At 44.7% G+C, this 18,325-nt stretch overlaps 1 protein-coding gene across 1 annotated transcript in view; it reads right to left on the bottom strand.

The window, feature by feature from the left end:
- The window catches only part of si:dkey-181m9.8 (E3 ubiquitin-protein ligase RNF31), a 41,808-nt gene that overhangs the window by 6,185 nt on the left and 17,298 nt on the right, over nt 1–18,325 (bottom strand). Inside the window, exons 14-17 of the mRNA XM_038719107.1 lie at nt 15,943–16,061; nt 7,353–7,466; nt 6,530–6,596; nt 6,360–6,453 (exon numbers count right to left, since the gene is read on the bottom strand). Of these exons, the coding sequence (XP_038575035.1) occupies nt 6,360–6,453; nt 6,530–6,596; nt 7,353–7,466; nt 15,943–16,061 (394 nt within the window). The remainder of the gene's footprint in view (nt 1–6,359; nt 6,454–6,529; nt 6,597–7,352; nt 7,467–15,942; nt 16,062–18,325) is intronic.

The following is an 18,325-nucleotide window of genomic DNA, read 5'->3' as shown; positions in this document are numbered from 1 at the left end:
GGTCAGCCTGGTAGCTGGTACAGGAGTCAGACTGGAAGCTGGTACAGGGGTCAGACTGGTGGTTGGTAAAGGGGTCAGACTGGTAGCTGGTACTGGGATCAGACTGATGGTTGGTAAAGGGGTCAGACTGGTGGTTGGTACAGGAGTCAGACTGGTAGCTGGTACATTGGTCAGACTGGTAGCTGGGACAGGGGTCAGACTGGTAGCTGGGACAGGGGTCAGACTGGTGGTTGGTAAAGGGGTCAGACTGGTGGTTGGTAAAGGGGTCAGACTGGTAGCTGGTACTATGGTTAGACTGGTAGCTGGTACTATGGTCAGACTGGTGGTTGGTAAAGGGGTCAGACTGGTAGCTGGTACTATGGTTAGACTGGTAGCTGGTACTATGGTCAGACTGGTGGCTGGTACAGGGGTCAGACTGGTAGCTGGTACAGGGGTCAAACTGGTAGCTGGTACAGGAGTCAGACTGGTAGCTGGTACTATGGTCAGACCGGTGGTTGGTACAGGAGTAAGACTGGTGGTTGGTACAGGAGTAAGACTGGTAGCTGGTACTGGGGTCAGACTGGTAGCTGGTACTACGGTTGGACTGGTAGCTGGTACAGGAGTCAGACTGGTGGTTGGTACAGGGGTAAGACTGGTGGTTGGTACTGGGGTGTACTGGGGTCAGACTGGTAGCTGGTACTATGGTTAGACTGGTGGTTGGTACAGGAGTCAGACTGGTAGCTGGTACATTGGTCAGTTCAAGTTCAAGTTCATTTTTATTTATATAGCACATTTTATAGCAGCCAATGACTGACCAAAGTGCTTTACAGAACAACAAAATTAAAAGACACTAACACCATGCATAGCAGCACATCATAGAACAGTACAGCAAAGATAAGAACAGCTTAGAACGGAAGAAGCACAAGCAATCATAGAGTTATCAAAAATAAACAACAGAAAGGACATATAAACATACACACACACACATATACATATAGGTATATGTATATACAAAGATACTCATACATAAACAACCTTAATTATAGGCCAAAGAAAACAAGTGCGTTTTTAAAAGTGACTTAAAAGAGATCACAGAAGGGGCTATCCTAACGTCTAAGGGCAAATTGTTCCACAGCCGAGGCCCAACCACAGAAAAAGCTCGATCCCCTCTGCGTTTAAGTCTGCAGTGAGGGACTTGTAACAGATTTTGTTCGCCTGATCTGAGACTTCTCGATGGAGTATACGGTTGCAGCAGTTCAGTTAGGTAGCTAGGTGCTTGGTTGCATAAAGCTTTGTACACAAATAACAGGATTTTAAACTCAGTTCTGAAATTAACGGGCAACCAATGAAGAGACCGCAGAATTGGGGTGATATGATCACTTTTACGACTATTTGTGAGGAATCTTGCGGCGGCATTTTGCACCAATTGCAGACGAGCAGTTTGGGATTTCGAGATACCACAGTAAAGTGAATTGCAGTAATCTACACGTGTGGTGATAAAAGCATGACTGGTAGCTGGTACATTGGTCAGACTGGTGGCTGGTACAGGAGTCAGACTGGTGGCTGGGATGGAGGTCAGACTGGTAGCTGGTACTATGGTCGGACTGGTAGCTGGTACTATGGTCAGACCGGTGGTTGGTACAGGAGTAAGACTGGTGGTTGGTACAGGAGTAAGACTGGTAGCTGGTACTGGGGTCAGACTGGTAGCTGGTACTATGGTTAGACTGGTGGTTGGTACAGGAGTCAGACTGGTGGTTGGTACAGGGGTAAGACTGGTGGTTGGTACTGGGGTGTACTGGGGTCAGACTGGTAGCTGGTACAGGAGTCAGACTGGTAGCTGGTACAGTGGTCAGACTGGTAGCTGGGACAGGGGTCAGACTGGTAGCTGGTACTGGGGTCAGACTGGTAGCTGGGACAGGGGTCAGACTGGTAGCTGGGACAGGGGTCAGACTGGTAGCTGGGACAGGGGTCAGACTGGTAGCTGGGACAGGGGTCAGACTGGTAGCTGGGACAGGGGTCAGACTGGTAGCTGGGACAGGGGTCAGACTGGTAGCTGGTACTATGGTTAGACTGGTAGCTGGTACTATGGTCAGACTGGTGGTTGGTAAAGGGGTCAGACTGGTAGCTGGTACTATGGTTAGACTGGTAGCTGGTACTATGGTCAGACTGGTGGTTGGTAAAGGGGTCAGACTGGTAGCTGGTACTATGGTTAGACTGGTAGCTGGTACTATGGTCAGACTGGTAGCTGGTACTATGGTCAGACTGGTGGTTGGTAAAAGGGTCAGACTGGTAGCTGGTACAGTGGTCAGACTGGTAGCTGGGACAGGGGTAAGACTGGTTGTTGGTAAAGGGGTCAGACTGGTAGCTGGTACTGGGGTCAGACTGGTAGCTGGTACTATGGTCAGACTGGTGGTTGGTACAGGAGTCAGACTGGTAGCTGGTACTGGGGTCAGACTGGAAGCTGGTACTATGGTTAGACTGGTGGTTGGTACAGGAGTCAGACTGGTGATTGGTACAGGAGTCACACTGGTAGCTGGTACTGGGGTGTACTGGGGTCAGACTGGAAGCTGGTACTATGGTTAGACTGGTGGTTGGTACAGGAGTCAGACTGGTAGCTGGTACATTGGTCAGACTGGTAGCTGGTACATTGGTCAGACTGGTGGCTGGTACAGGGGTCAGACTGGTAGCTGGTACTGGGGTCAGACTGGTGGTTGGTACAGGAGTCAGACTGGAAGCTGGTACTATGGTTAGACTTGTAGCTGGGACAGGGGTCAGACTGGTAGCTGGTAAAGGGGTCAAACTGGTAGCTGGTACAGGAGTCAGACGGGTAGCTGGTACTATGGTCAGACCGGTGGTTGGTACAGGAGTAAGACTGGTGGTTGGTACAGGAGTAAGACTGGTAGCTGGTACTGGGGTCAGACTCGTAGCTGGTACTACGGTTGGACTGGTAGCTGGTACTACGGTTGGACTGGTAGCTGGTACTACGGTTGGACTGGTAGCTGGTACTACGGTAGGACTGGTAGCTGGTACAGGAGTCAGACTGGTAGCTGGTACTGGGGTCAGCCTGGTAGCTGGTACAGGAGTCAGACTGGAAGCTGGTACAGGGGTCAGACTGGTGGTTGGTAAAGGGGTCAGACTGGTAGCTGGTACTGGGATCAGACTGATGGTTGGTAAAGGGGTCAGACTGGTGGTTGGTACAGGAGTCAGACTGGTAGCTGGTACATTGGTCAGACTGGTAGCTGGTACAGGGGTCAGACTGGTAGCTGGGACAGGGGTCAGACTGGTGGTTGGTAAAGGGGTCAGACTGGTGGTTGGTAAAGGGGTCAGACTGGTGGTTGGTAAAGGGGTCAGACTGGTAGCTGGTACTATGGTTAGACTGGTAGCTGGTACTATGGTCAGACTGGTGGTTGGTAAAGGGGTCAGACTGGTAGCTGGTACTATGGTTAGACTGGTAGCTGGTACTATGGTCAGACTGGTGGCTGGTACAGGGGTCAGACTGGTAGCTGGTACAGGGGTCAAACTGGTAGCTGGTACAGGAGTCAGACTGGTAGCTGGTACTATGGTCAGACCGGTGGTTGGTACAGGAGTAAGACTGGTGGTTGGTACAGGAGTAAGACTGGTAGCTGGTACTGGGGTCAGACTGGTAGCTGGTACTACGGTTGGACTGGTAGCTGGTACAGGAGTCAGACTGGTGGTTGGTACAGGGGTAAGACTGGTGGTTGGTACTGGGGTGTACTGGGGTCAGACTGGTAGCTGGTACTATGGTTAGACTGGTGGTTGGTACAGGAGTCAGACTGGTAGCTGGTACATTGGTCAGACTGGTAGCTGGTACATTGGTCAGACTGGTAGCTGGTACAGGAGTCAGACTGGTGGCTGGGATGGAGGTCAGACTGGTAGCTGGTACTATGGTCGGACTGGTAGCTGGTACTATGGTCAGACCGGTGGTTGGTACAGGAGTAAGACTGGTAGCTGGTACAGGAGTAAGACTGGTAGCTGGTACTGGGGTCAGACTGGTAGCTGGTACTATGGTTAGACTGGTGGTTGGTACAGGAGTCAGACTGGTGGTTGGTACAGGGGTAAGACTGGTGGTTGGTACTGGGGTGTACTGGGGTCAGACTGGTAGCTGGTACAGGAGTCAGACTGGTAGTTGGTACAGTGGTCAGACTGGTAGCTGGGACAGGGGTCAGACTGGTAGCTGGTACTGGGGTCAGACTAGTAGCTGGGACAGGGGTCAGACTGGTAGCTGGGACAGGGGTCAGACTGGTAGCTGGGACAGGGGTCAGATTGGTGGTTGTTACAGGGGTCAGATTGGTGGTTGTTACAGGGGTCAGCCTGGTAGCTGGTACTGGGGTCAGCCTGGTAGCTGGTACTGGGGTCAGACTGGTAGCTGGGACAGGGGTCAGACTGGTAGCTGGGACAGGGGTCAGACTGGTAGCTGGTACAGGGGTCAGACTGGTAGCTGGTACAGGGGTCAGACTGGTACAGTGGGGGAAATAAGTATTTGACCCCTTGCTGATTTTGCAGGTTTGCCCACTTACAAAGAATGCAACAATCTACAATTTTAATCATATGTACATTCTAACAGTGAAAGACAGAATCCCAAAGAAAATTCCAGAAAATCACATCATATGAATTTATAAAAATTGATAACCATCTGATGAGGAAAAACAAGTATATGACCCCCTACCAAACAGCAAGTATTCTGGCTCCTACAAGCCAGTTAGTCTTTCTTTAAGACACAGCCCCAATCCCAACCAATTATCTACATCAAATACACCTGCCTCACCTCGTTACCTGTATAAAAGACACCTGTCAACACCCAAACAACCAGCATCCAACATCACCACCATGGGCAAGACCAAAGAGCTTTCTACGGACATCAGGGACAAGATTGTTGATCTGCACAAGGCTGGGATGGGCTACAAGAGAATCGGAAAGCAACTTGGAGAGAAAAGATCAACTGTCGGTGCAGTTATCAGGAAATGGAAGAAGCACCACACCACCGCCAACCTCCCTCGGTCTGGGCCTCCACACAAGATCTCGCCTCGTGGGGTGTCCCTGATCATGCGAACGGTGAGGAATCATCCCAAAACCACAAGGGGGGAACTGATGAATCAACTGAAGGCAGCTGGGACCACAGTTACAAAAGAAATGGTTGGTAACACACTACGCCGTCATGGATTGAAATCCTGCAGCGCACGCAAGGTCCCCCTGCTCAAGAAGAAACATGTACAGGCCCGCATGAAGTTCGCCATTCACCACCTGGACGACTCAGAAGAGGCCTGGAAGAAGGTGATGTGGTCAGATGAGACCAAAATAGAACTTTTTGGCCTCAACTCAACTCGTCGTGTTTGGAGGGCAAAGAACACCGAGTACAACCCAAAGAACACCATCCCCACCGTCAAGCATGGTGGTGGCAACATCATGCTTTGGGGGTGCTTTTCAGCCAAGGGGACGGGACAACTCCATCGTATTGAGGGGAGGATGGACGGGGCCATGTATCGTGGAATTCTGGACCAACATCTCCTTCCCTCAGTGAGAGAGCTGAAGATGGGTCGAGGATGGGTGTTTCAGCACGACAACGACCCTAAGCACACCGCCAAAGCAACAAAAGAGTGGCTGAAGAAGAAGCACATCAAGGTTCTGGAGTGGCCTAGCCAGTCTCCAGACCTGAATCCAATTGAAAATCTTTGGAGGGAGCTTAAAATTCGAGTTGCCAGGCGACAACCTCGGAACCTGAATGATTTGGAGGCTGTCTGCAGGGAGGAGTGGGCCAACATCCCTGCCGAAATGTGCACAAACCTTGTCACCAACTATAAAAACCGTTTGACATCTGTGCTGGCCAATAATGGCTTTTCTACAAAATATTAACATGCTGTTTGTCCAGGGGGTCAAATACTTGTTTTTCCTCATCAGATGGTTATCAATTTTTATAAATTCATGTTCTGTGATTTTCTGGAATTTTCTTTGGGATTCTGTCTTTCACTGTTAGAATGTACATATGATTAAAATTATAGATCGTTGCATTCTTTGTAAGTGGGCAAACCTGCAAAATCAGCAAGGGGTCAAATACTTATTTCCCCCACTGTAGCTGGTACAGGAGTCAGACTGGTAGCTGGTACTATGGTCAGACTGGTGGTTGGTACAGGAGTCAGACTGGTAGCTGGTACTATGGTCAGACTGGTGGTTGGTACAGGAGTCAGACTGGTAGCTGGTACTATGGTCAGACTGGTGGTTGGTACAGGAGTCAGACTGGTAGCTGGTACAGGGGTCAGACTGGTAGCTGGGACTGGGGTCAGACTGGTAGCTGGGACTGGGATCAGCCTGGTAGCTGGTACTATGGTTAGACTCATAGTTGGTTCAGGGAGTGATGGTCTTACTGGCAGTATCCTCTGTACTCGGGTAGAGCAGGTCGTCCACAGGGCTCCTCCCGTCTGCTGCTTTCGTCTCTCAGCTCCAAAACCAGACACACTCCTGAAAATGCACAAAAACACACATGTCAATCGAACTGGTAGAAAGATTCCATCTGATGAGCAGAAAGAGACCTCACCTGTCTGACAGGTACCAGGTGAGCTGCCATTTGTTGGTTCCAGCCAGGTAGGAGACACTCTGTAATACTGAGAAACCAGAAACTGTTAGGAGTCTGGTTTTTGTGTTCACGTCTTTCCTGTTTAAGTCTGTTTTAGGTTCTGTGTTTCTCTGTGTATTCTTGTTCAGTTAGTTCCTAGTCCTGTACATTAGTTAATATCTTTTGTGTTTGTTTACTCCTGGTCTTGTGTTCCCGGTTTTGTCTTCTGTATTCCCTTGGTCATTTACTGGTTCTGTTTAGCCCGTACTTGTGCATTCTTGGTTATTCACCCATGTCTGCTTGTCTAAGTGTTCTCTCTGTTACCCCCTGCATCTGTTTTCCTGCTTTCTCTCTGCCTCGTTAGCCCTGATCCCGCTCACCTGTGTTGCTCCCGCCCCGCTCGTTAGTCCCTGTGTACATGTATGCCTGCTTGTCTCTCCAGTCTTTGACACGTCCTTGCGTCTAAAGTTGAGTGTTCCTGCCTGTTCCTTGTCTTCCTAGTTCTGGATTATTCCCTGTGTTTTGGGTTGCCTTGTGTTCTGGACTACCTTTGTTGGACTTTGCCTCGAGCTCCTTGTAAGCCTGTTTAAGTTAGTTTTTTGAGTTAATAAACATTTTTGGACTGCAACCTCCTCGCCTTGCCATTGTCTGCATTTGGGTCCTCGCCCCAGTCTGAACTCAGCGCCCCAACTCATGACAGAAACACAGTCCAGCTCATCACCTGCACATAAGTCATCAGTACTGTCCACACATCACCTGCGTACACCTGAGCTCTCAAAGCAACAGTCTCTCAGGTGCTTCTTACCTGCAGTAGCAGGTGTAGCCTGGCCACGCTCCAGTCTCTCAGGTGGTAAAGGCAGTTTCTGGGGTGGTGGGCGTGAAGACCTTTGGTTCTACAGTCAGCAGAAAAACCGCAGGCCTAAAGACATTAAAGTTCAAATGGAACCAGGTTGTAAAGTCTTCCGTCTCAGGAGAGGTTCACATTTAAAGGTCTGGGTCTTCACTCAAACAAATGGCAATTCCCACTATCTGGAAATCTTTCACCATGATTCCAGTTCCTAGGATCAGCAAACGGAGGCAACAAAATGATTTGAGGCCCGTTGCGTTAACATCACTAATTATGAAGATATCATCTGTAGATGGAGACTTGATCCCCTGCAATTTGCCAGTTGAGCGGGGAGGAGAGTAGAGGATGCCAAGCTTTTCATACTGATTAGCCACTATAAGCAGTTAGATAAACCAAAATCCCTTGCTGGGCTTCTGTTTGCAGATACTTCTTCTGCATTTCATACAATGGAACCACATCCTTATAAGGTCCAGTGTGTAATATTTCTGAGGATCTGCTGAGATAAACAATCTAAGATCCATAACTATGTTTTCAGTGGTGTGTAAAGACCTTACATAAGGAACCACTTCTATCTACAGACACCGTGGCTCCTCTTACGTGGACCATGTTTACCATGTTGCGCCGCCATGTTTCTACATTAGCCCAAACGTACAAACAGCATGACAGAGCGTGTTTTGTCCATAGACTGTACATACAAAGGTTTCGTCACTACGTTCTTCTTCTTCTTCTGGAATTCAGGCAGTGTAGACACTCATCACTATGTTGAATACGTACGTTCGAAGAAGAATAAGAAGTAATTAAAGCTGCAAGCAGCGTTGGGCGGGCCCTCGCATGTGTAGCGCGTCGGGGTGTGAGCCAACCGCGTTGCATATTCTACGCACTTCGGCCGCTGCATGAAGGTGTTATACGTCACTTCCTGTGTCCCCTTTTTGGCGTTACATGGCACCTCGCGCTGTGAATATATATTAATATTGGCGTGTAGATGTCTCCGTGGTGGGACAGTTATCAAGCACGTAAAGTTTTGTGCAGATGTGAGCATGTATACTGAAGTTACAACAACTTCCTGTGTCATGGCGAAGAGTTGATCTTTGACGCCACGCCACGGACACGCCCATCGACGAAAACTCACAACTTTTCATCTTCAATGCCTTTAGAAGGCACAGCAGAAATTTGAAGTCGATCGGACTAAATCCCTAGGAGGAGTTCGTTAAAGTACGAAGTGTGTAAATCATCCAATAAGTGCCGTAGAATTCAAAATGGCCGACTTCCTGTTGGGTTTAGGGCATCGCTCCAAGAGGCTTTTTGGTACGTCTGGACAAGATACATGTGCCACAGAAATTTCATACATGTAGGTAAAACGTGCGGCAGGGGCTGCTTCTTTAAATGTCACTTGCTGTTGCCAGCAGGCGGTGCTATGACTGTGGGTGAATATCGGCATGTACATTCAATTCAATTTCACTTCAATTTTATTTATATAGCGCCAAATCACAACAACAGTTATCTCACAGCGCTTTTCATAAAAGAGCAGGTCTAGACCGTACTCTATGATGCTATTTACAGACGTCAAACAGTTCCCACCAAGAGCAGCACTAGGAGACAGAGGCAGAAACCTCGAGCAGAACCATGGCTCAGGGTGGGCGGCCATCTGCCTCGACCGGTTGGGGTGAAGGAGAGAGAGGGAGAGAGAGAGAGAAAGAGAGAGGGATGGAAGGAGAGAGAGAGAGGGGAGGGAGGCTGCCTACACCATATACACACAGAGGTACAGACAGTAAAGGTGATGTTGCTATAGACTAAATGAAAAATGAGACAGACATTTATAGTAGTGTTAATGATAACAATCATAGTGTTAATTATTATAATAACAATAATAACAATAGGACTAGTAACAATAGTCGTTGCAGCAGAGGGTGCCGAGCAGGAACACGGGGGCAGCAGGTGACCCGCAACCACAGATCCAGACTCCACAGCTCCAGAGCCAGAAAACCTGCAGGAAGTGACAGGAGGAGAGAGGAGAGGGACGAGAAAGCACAAGACTACCAGAAAGGGGAGAAGTTGTGTTAGTAACATGCAATAATGGGATGAGGTTGCATACAGAGGGAGAGAAAGTAGAGGAGAGAGGAGCTCAGTGCATCATGGGAAATCCCCCGGCAGTCTAGGCCTATAGCAGCATAACTAAGGGATGGTTCAGGACTCACCTGAGCCAGCCCTAACTATAAGCTTTATCAAAGAGGAAAGTCTTAAGCCTACTCTTAAATGTGGAGATGGTGTCTGCCTCCTGAACCCAAACTGGAACCTGGTTCCACAGGAGAGGAGCTTGATAGCTGAACGCTCTGGCTCCTAGTCTACTTTTGGAGACTCTAGGACCCACAGGTGCATTCTGGGAGTGCAGTGCTCTGGTGGGGTAGTGTTACTGAGGCAACTAGGTAGGGCTAGTTCATCAAGATTTTCAGCTAGTGAACAGGATGGTGTATCGGTCAGGACACAGGAATGAAGACGAGGAGATGTAATTTCTTCCTTCAACTGTATTGAGCTCCAGCAGTACTCATCAGAACATTCCAATATCCATCTTTGTCATTATAGTCTGTATGAAACCAAATAAATCACCATTAGGTACTTGAATTAATATGCAACGTGAATAATAAATCCACATACATAATGTAATTAAATCATCCAACATAAACATCTCAAAACATTGCTATTCCCCTTTAAACATAAGTTTACAATTACAGAAATGTGGATATTACTCCTTCGAAAGACATAAGGAGCTTCACGTATCTCACTGACCAGTTTACATCATAGATTGCATTGAAAGGGGGTTCACATAAGGAGCAATGGCGACACCCTCTGGCTAGCCGAGGCTACTACACAATAGCGTCTGCACGTGGTCTAATGAACACGATACGAACACTCCTTAATTCAGTGTTATAGGTGTCACTGAGTAACTTAGACATCAGAAGGCTCACACCAGTTAACTTATAATTTCCTGCAGTGTTTTACAGCATGAACATTGTGCTAACATTAGAAATCTCACTCATCACACTGGCCACATGTGAATGCATGTTAACTCTACAATACAGAAACAAACACAACAAAGTTACAGTCACTTACTTCTCGTCATTAACTCAACACACGGAATATTGGAAGCTGGATCATTCAGGAGGAAATAACCATGCCAATCGTCACAGGTACGTGGGCTAAACTATGCTCGTTGAACTTGAAAAAGTTTCCGTTCCCACTATAGCCAACACACTAGCTACACACTTCCCCTACTGTAACCACAGAAGAAGAGTCTTAAAGCGGCAGGCACCCAGAAATGTCAGAGCCTTTTATACAGGTAGTAAGGTACTATGAGCTCTTTAAGATAAGATGGTGCCTGACCATTAAGAGCTTTGTAGGTAAGAAGAATGATTTTAAATTCTATTCTGGATTTTACTGGAAGCCAATGCAAAGAAGCTAAAACAGGAGAAATATGATCTCTTTTCCTTCCTATCCTTAGATAATGCGTCACGGTGGTGCTTAGGCCCCAGAACAATAACTTCAGTTTTATCTGAGTTTAACATTAGAAAATTACAGGTCATCCAGGTTTTAACATCCTGAAGGCACATTTGAAGTTTAGCTAACTGATGAGTTTCATCTGGCTTGATCGATAGATATAACTGAGTATCATCTGCATAACAATGAAAGTTTATGGAATATTTCCTGATAATATTGCCTAAAGGAAGCATATATAAAATGAAGAGGATTGGTCCAAGGACAGATCCTTGAGGAACTCCATGACTAACTTTGGCATGCATGGAGGACTCATCGTTAACTTGTACAAACTGAAATCGATCTGATAAATAGGACTTAAACCAGCTTAGAGCGGTTCCTTTAATGCCAATGAAATGTTCCAGTCTCTGCAATAGGATCTGATAGTCAGTGGTATCAAATGCAGCACTAAGATCTAATAAAACCAGTACAGAGACAAGTCCTTTGTCTGATGCAATAAGGAGGTCATTAGTAATTTTCACCAGTGCTGTCTCTGTGCTATGATGAGCTCTAAATCCTGACTGAAAATCCTCAAATAAACTATTGCTCTGTAGAAAGTCACACAGCTGTTTTGCAACTGCTTTCTCCAGGACCTTAGAGAGAAATGGAAGGTTAGATATAGGTCTATAGTTGGCTAAAACATCCGGATCAAGTTTGGGCTTTTTCAGAAGAGGTTTAATTACAGCTACTTTAAAGTACTGTGGTACATAGCCTGTTGATAAAGATAGATTGATCACATCTAGTATAGAAGTGCTGACTGAGGGTAAACCATCTTTAAGCAGCTTAGTCGGGATGGGGTCTAAGAGGCAGGTTGATGGTTTAGACGAAGAAATTATTGAAGTTAGTTGGTAAAGATTGAGGGAAGCAAAACAGTCTAAACATGTATCTGGTTCTACAGCTGTTTCTAAGGTTCCTGAGTTAAGAGATAAGTCGGTGCCAGTTGAGGGCAGGTCTTGGTGAATTTTGTCTCTAATAGTTAGAATTTTATCATTAAAGAAGCTCATGAAGTCGTAACTACTGAGAGCTATGGGAATACTTGGCTCAATAGAGCTGTGACTCTTGGGGAAAAGAAACCTGGGGTTGTTCCTATTTTCCTCTATTAATGACGAGTAGTACGCTGCTCTGGCATTACGGAGGGCCTTCCTATAAGTTTTAAGACTATCTTGCCAGATTAAACGAGAATTTTCCACTTTGGTGGAACGCCAATTCCTCTCAAGTTTCCGTGATATTTGCTTTAATTTGCGAGTTTCAGTATTATACCATGGAGCTAACCGTCTTTGTTTTAGTATTTTCTTTTTTAGAGGGGCTACAGAGTCGAGTGTCATTCGCAGCGAGCCTGCAGCACTATCAACAAGATGATCGATTTGGGAGGGACTGAAATTAGCACAGGAGTCCTCCGTTACTTTGTGACTAGATAATGAATTTAGAGCTGATGGAATCGCATCCTTAAATTTAGCTACAGCACTATCAGACAGACATCTTGTATAGAAATTTTTGCCCAATGGCGTGTAGTTCAGCAATACAAACTCAAAAGTTATCAAACAGTGGTCGGACAAAGAGGGATTCTGTGGGAACACCACTAAATGTTCAATTTCAATACCATACACCAGAACAAGGTCGAGGGTGTGGTTAAAACAGTGAGTCGGTTCATGAACACTCTGAGAGAAGCCGATGGAATCTAACAGAGAGATAAACGCAGTACTAAAGCTGTCATTCTCAACGTCCACATGAATATTAAAATCCCCTACAATAATAACTTTGTCCGTTTTAAGGACTAAAGTTGACAAAAACTCTGCAAATTCAGATAAGAATTCAGAGTACGGGCCAGGTGCTCGGTACACTATAACGAAGAGAATTGGTTGCAGTGATTTCCAACTTGGGTGCGAAAGACTAAGAACAAGACTTTCAAATGAGTTATAGTTTAGTTTAGGTTTAGAGCTGATTAGTAGGCTAGAGTCGAAGATAGCTGCAACTCCACCTCCTCGGCCTGTGCCTCGAGGAATGTGAGTATTAATATGACTGGGAGGTGTGGATTCATTTAGGCTAACATATTCTCCATCACCCAGCCAGGTTTCAGTAAGACAAAATAAATCAATATCATAATCTGATATTAGTTCATTTACTAGTACACCTTTAGAAGAGAGAGATCTGATGTTTAAGAGTCCACATTTAATTTTCCTATTAGTTTGCACTATTGCTCTTGTGGTTTTAATTTTTATGAGGTTTTTATGTACAGCTCCTCTTCTGTTTACCTTTTTAAATAATTTCGATGGTCGGGGGGCAGACACCGTCACTATAGGGTTTTCACTAAGTAACTCCTGAAATGGAGGAGCAGAGAAGTGTGTTAGACTGCGACTCTGCGTAGGGTTTTGGGTGGGTAACTGCTGAATTAGAAGGGCAGAGAAGTGTGTTAGACTGAAGAAAAGATTAACTCTTCGCCATGACACATGAAGTTGTTGTAACTTTAGTGTACATGCTCACATCTGAACAAAACATTACGTGCTTGATAACTCTCCCACCCCGAAAACATCTACACACCAATATTCATTTATATTCATAGCGCCAAGTACTATGTAGCACCACAAAGGGGACACAGGAAGTGAGGTTTAACACCTTCATGCAGCGTCCAAACCGCATAGCAAATTCCAGAATATGCAACGCGGCCGCTTCACACCCCAACACGCTACACGTGCAAGGGCCCACCCAACGCTGCTTGTAGCTTTCATTTTTTTTCTTTTTTCTGCAAAGTAACCATAATTTTGAGGGCCTAAACATACTTGAAAACTCACCAAACTTTGTACATAATTCAGATGCAGCGAAAAATTTCTTATTTTATGTGTTTCATGCATGGGTGTAGAAAAATGGCTCGCTAGCCTCTTGGAGCCATTGCCTAAACCCAACAGGAAGTCGGCCATTTTGGATTTAATGGTCATTTTTGGCGATTTACACACTTTGTACTTTAACACACTGCTCCTAGGGAATTAGTCCGATCACTTCAAATTTTTGCTGTGCAGTTTAAACCCACTGACAAATAAAAGTTGTGCAAACGGTTATTACAAGTTGACCAGTTTTCCCGTGGTGATCTGTCAAAAATCGACGATTCACCATGAAACAGGAAGTTGTTATAACTGAACTGAAGAAGTTCTTTGGATGAGGGACGAAACGTCTTCCAGTATCTTCAACCAAGTCCAGTTGCCCTTGATTTTAACCTTCGTTGGATAAGTTGTTATAACTTCAGTTTACATGCTCACATATGCACCAAATTTGGAATACATTATAAGAGTCCCGCCCTGAACACATCCATATGCCAATATTCACTCAAAGTCATAGCGCCACCTGCTGGCAACAGGAAATGACACGTTTTACGCTGTAAAGTACTACTCCAAGCAGGTGGGACATATCAACTTCAAAACTGTCCCAGGAAACCCTTAACTGATTAGGCCATGCTGTAAAACTTGTGAATTTTCAGTTAACGGCTTGGCAGGGGTGTGGCCGACGAAGTGCCATGCTTCACCATGACACAGGAAGTTGTTGTAACTGTACATGCTCAGATTTGTATACACATTTAATAAAAGTCCCGCCCTGAACACATGTACATGCCAACATTCACCCATGGTCATAGCGCCACCTAGTGGCAACAGGAAATGACCTTCAACGAAGCAGCCCCCATGGCACGTTTCACCTACATGTATGAAATTTCTGTGGCACATGTATCATGTCCAGACTTACCAAAAAGCCTCTTGGAGCAATGCCCTAAACCCAAAAGGAAGTCACCATTTCTAATTTTCTGGTAATTTTTGGATGATTTACACACTCCGTACTTTAACGAACTCCTCCTAGGGATTAAGTCAGACCGACTTCGGATTTGTGCTGTGCGGTCTAAAGCCATTGATGATTAAAAGTTGTACAAACTGAGTTTTCGTGGAACGGCGTGTCCATGGCATGGCGTCCAAAATTGATGATTCGTCAGAAAACAGGAATTTGTTGTAACCTCAGTCTACATGCTCACATCTGTACCAAATGTGGGATGTAGTATAAAAGTCACAGCGCCACCTGCTGGCAACAGGAAATTACATGTTTTGTGCTGTAATGTACTACTCCTAGCAGGTTGGACATATCAACTTCAAAACTGTCCCAGAAAACCCATACCGCATTATGAAGCCATGTTGTAAAACTCATGACATTGCAGTTAACGGTGTGGCGGTGGCGTGGCGGCAAAGTTAAACTCTTCGCCATGATGCAGGAAGTTGTTGTAACTTGACTGTACATTCTAACATCTGTCCCAGAGTTTACATGTTTGATAACAGTCCTGCCCTTAACACATGTACAAGACAACATTCACCCATAGTCATAGCGCCACCTACTGGCAATAGGAAATGACCGATGCAGCCCCTGCGGCACGTTTTAAGTACAAAAATTTCTGTGGCACTCGTATCTTGTCCAGATGTAAAACAAAAAAGCGATGCCCTAAACACAACAGGAAGTCAACCATTTTGAATTTTATGGTTATTTTTGGATTTTTTACACACTCAATACTTTAACAAACTCCTCCTAGAGAATTAGTACGACCAACTTCAGATTTTCCCTGTCTACTCTAAAGCCATTGACGATTAAAAGTTGTACGAACGGTGGGCTTTCATGAAACGACGTGCCCGTGGCGTTGTTTAAACTTGAGTGTACATGCTCACATTCTCATCAAACTTTACGTGCTTGATAACAGTCCTGCCCCGAACACATCTACATGTTCAGTTATAGTCGTAGTGCAAAGTGCTATGTAGCGCCACAAAAGGGACACAGGAAGTGATGATTAACATTTTTGTGCAACGTACAAAGAACGTGGCAAATTCACAGCCACACTGGCAGAGCTCCTGAATCTGCAATGCGGCCGCCTCACACCTCGACGCGAAACACGTGCGAGGGCCCGCCCAATGCTGCTTGCAGCTTTAATTACTTACTGTTACCTTACTGCTGCCATGACAAAATGTATGATAAAAAGTAGTCAACATGAGTAGAAACTCACAGAGCCGGGAGTGAAGGGTTGACTGCAGCCTCCACAGAACTGATGCTGACACTGACTGCAGGTGAAGTGAAGACAACCTCCTCTACACAGACTGAAGACACACTGACAGTTTGGACACTCTGAGGAGAAGCACAGCAGAATCTAATTAGAACACATTAAAGACGACTGGCCTCTCCCCTACTGTCTCTCTCTCCATCGAGTTCTGTCTCACTTCACACAGGATTTGGGTAATCAGAACTACAGATCAACAGGATCCCGAAATAACTACGCTACATCCTGACGCTGAATTAACAACCACTTTGATGCTGAAATAATGACATGCTGACCCTGAAATAACTACATCATAACTACATCATGAAGCTGAAAAATCTATATCACGATGCTGAAATAACTACATCCTGATGCTGAAATAACTACATCCTGAGGCCGAAATAACTACATCATAACTACATCATGAAGCTGAAAAACCTACATCACGATGCTGAAGTAACTACATCCTGACCCTGAAATAACTACATCATAACTGAAAGTTGAAAAACCTACATCATGATGCTGAAATAACTACATCCTGATGCTGATATAAATATATCATATCTACATCATGAAGCTGAAAAACCTACATCACAATGCTGAAATAACTACATCATAACTGAAAGTTGAAAAACCTACATCTCGATGCTGAAATAACTACATCATGAAGCTGAAAAACCTACATCACGATGCTGAAATAACTACATCCTGACCCAGAAATAACTACATCATAACTACATCATGAAGCTAAAATACCTACATCACGATGCTGAAATAACTACATCCTGACGCAGAAATAACTACATCATAACTACATCATGAAGCTGAAAAACCTACATCACAATGCTGAAATAACTACATCCTGACACAGAAATAACTACATCATAACTACATCATAACTATAATAATAATAATAATTCTTATTTGTAGAGCACTTTTCAAAAACAAGTTACAAAGTGCTTTAACAAGTGTAAAGAATAATACAAAAAAAAACAAGATAAGAGCATGAAAAATTAATATAAAATTAGTAAAATACAATAAAATAAAAGGGATAAAATAAAGTCAAATAAGATCGGGAAAGGCTCTCCTATAAAAGTATGTTTTAAGAAGGGACTTAAAAGAGTTCACTGACTCAGCCGACCTGATTTCCTCGGGCAGGCTGTTCCAGAGCCTCGGGGCCCTGACAGCAAACGCTCTGTCCCCTTTAGTTTTCAGTCGAGACTCTGGAACAGACAACAGACCTCTGCCCGAGGATCTCAAGGTACGTGCTGGTGCGTAACTACATCATGAAGCTGAAATACCTACATCACAATGCTGAAATAACTACATCCTGACCCAGAAATAACTACATCATGAAGCTGAAAAACCTACATCACGATGCTGAAATAACTACATCCTGACCCAGAAATAACTACATCATGAAGCTGAAAAACCTACATCACGATGCTGAAATAACTACATCCTGACCCTGAAATAACTACATCATGAAGCTGAAATACCTACATCATAATGCTGAAATAACTACATCCTGACCCAGAAATAACTACATCATGAAGCTGAAATACCTACATCACAATGCTGAAATAACTACATCCTGACCCAGAAATAACTACATCATGAAGCTGAAATACCTACATCACAATGCTGAAATAACTACATCCTAACGCAGAAATAACTGCATCATAGCTACATCATGAAGCTGAAAAACCTACATCACGATGCTGAAATAACTAAATCCCGACACTGAAATAACTACATCCTGATGATGACATAACTACATCCTGATGCTGAAATAACTACATCACGATGCTGAAATAACTACATCCTGACGCAGAAATAACTACATCATAACTACATCATGAAGCTGAAAAACCTACATCACGATGCTGAAATAACTACATCCTGACCCTGAAATAACTACATCATAAAGCTGAAATACCTACATCATGATGCTGAAATAACTACATCCTGACACAGAAATAACTACATCATGAAGCTGAAATACCTACATCCTGACGCAGAAATAACTACATCCTGACGCAGAAATAACTACATCATAACTACATCATGAAGCTGAAATACCTACATCACGATGCTGAAATAACTACATCCTGACGCAGAAATAACTACATCATAACTACATCATGAAGCTGAAAAACCTACATCACAATGCTGAAATAACTACATCCTGACACAGAAATAACTACATCATAACTACATCATAACTATAATAATAATAATAATTCTTATTTGTAGAGCACTTTTCAAAAACAAGTTACAAAGTGCTTTAACAAGTGTAAAGAATAATACAAAAAAAAACAACATAAGAGCATGAAAAATTAATATAAAATTA

The sequence above is a fragment of the Micropterus salmoides genome, unplaced genomic scaffold (genome assembly GCF_014851395.1).
Source record: "Micropterus salmoides isolate LMB-PRFRI ecotype aquatic unplaced genomic scaffold, ASM1485139v1 Ms_hic_scaffold_14, whole genome shotgun sequence".
In the NCBI taxonomy this organism is placed as follows: domain Eukaryota; kingdom Metazoa; phylum Chordata; class Actinopteri; order Centrarchiformes; family Centrarchidae; genus Micropterus; species Micropterus salmoides.
This window is presented reverse-complemented; position numbering and strand designations above follow the sequence as displayed.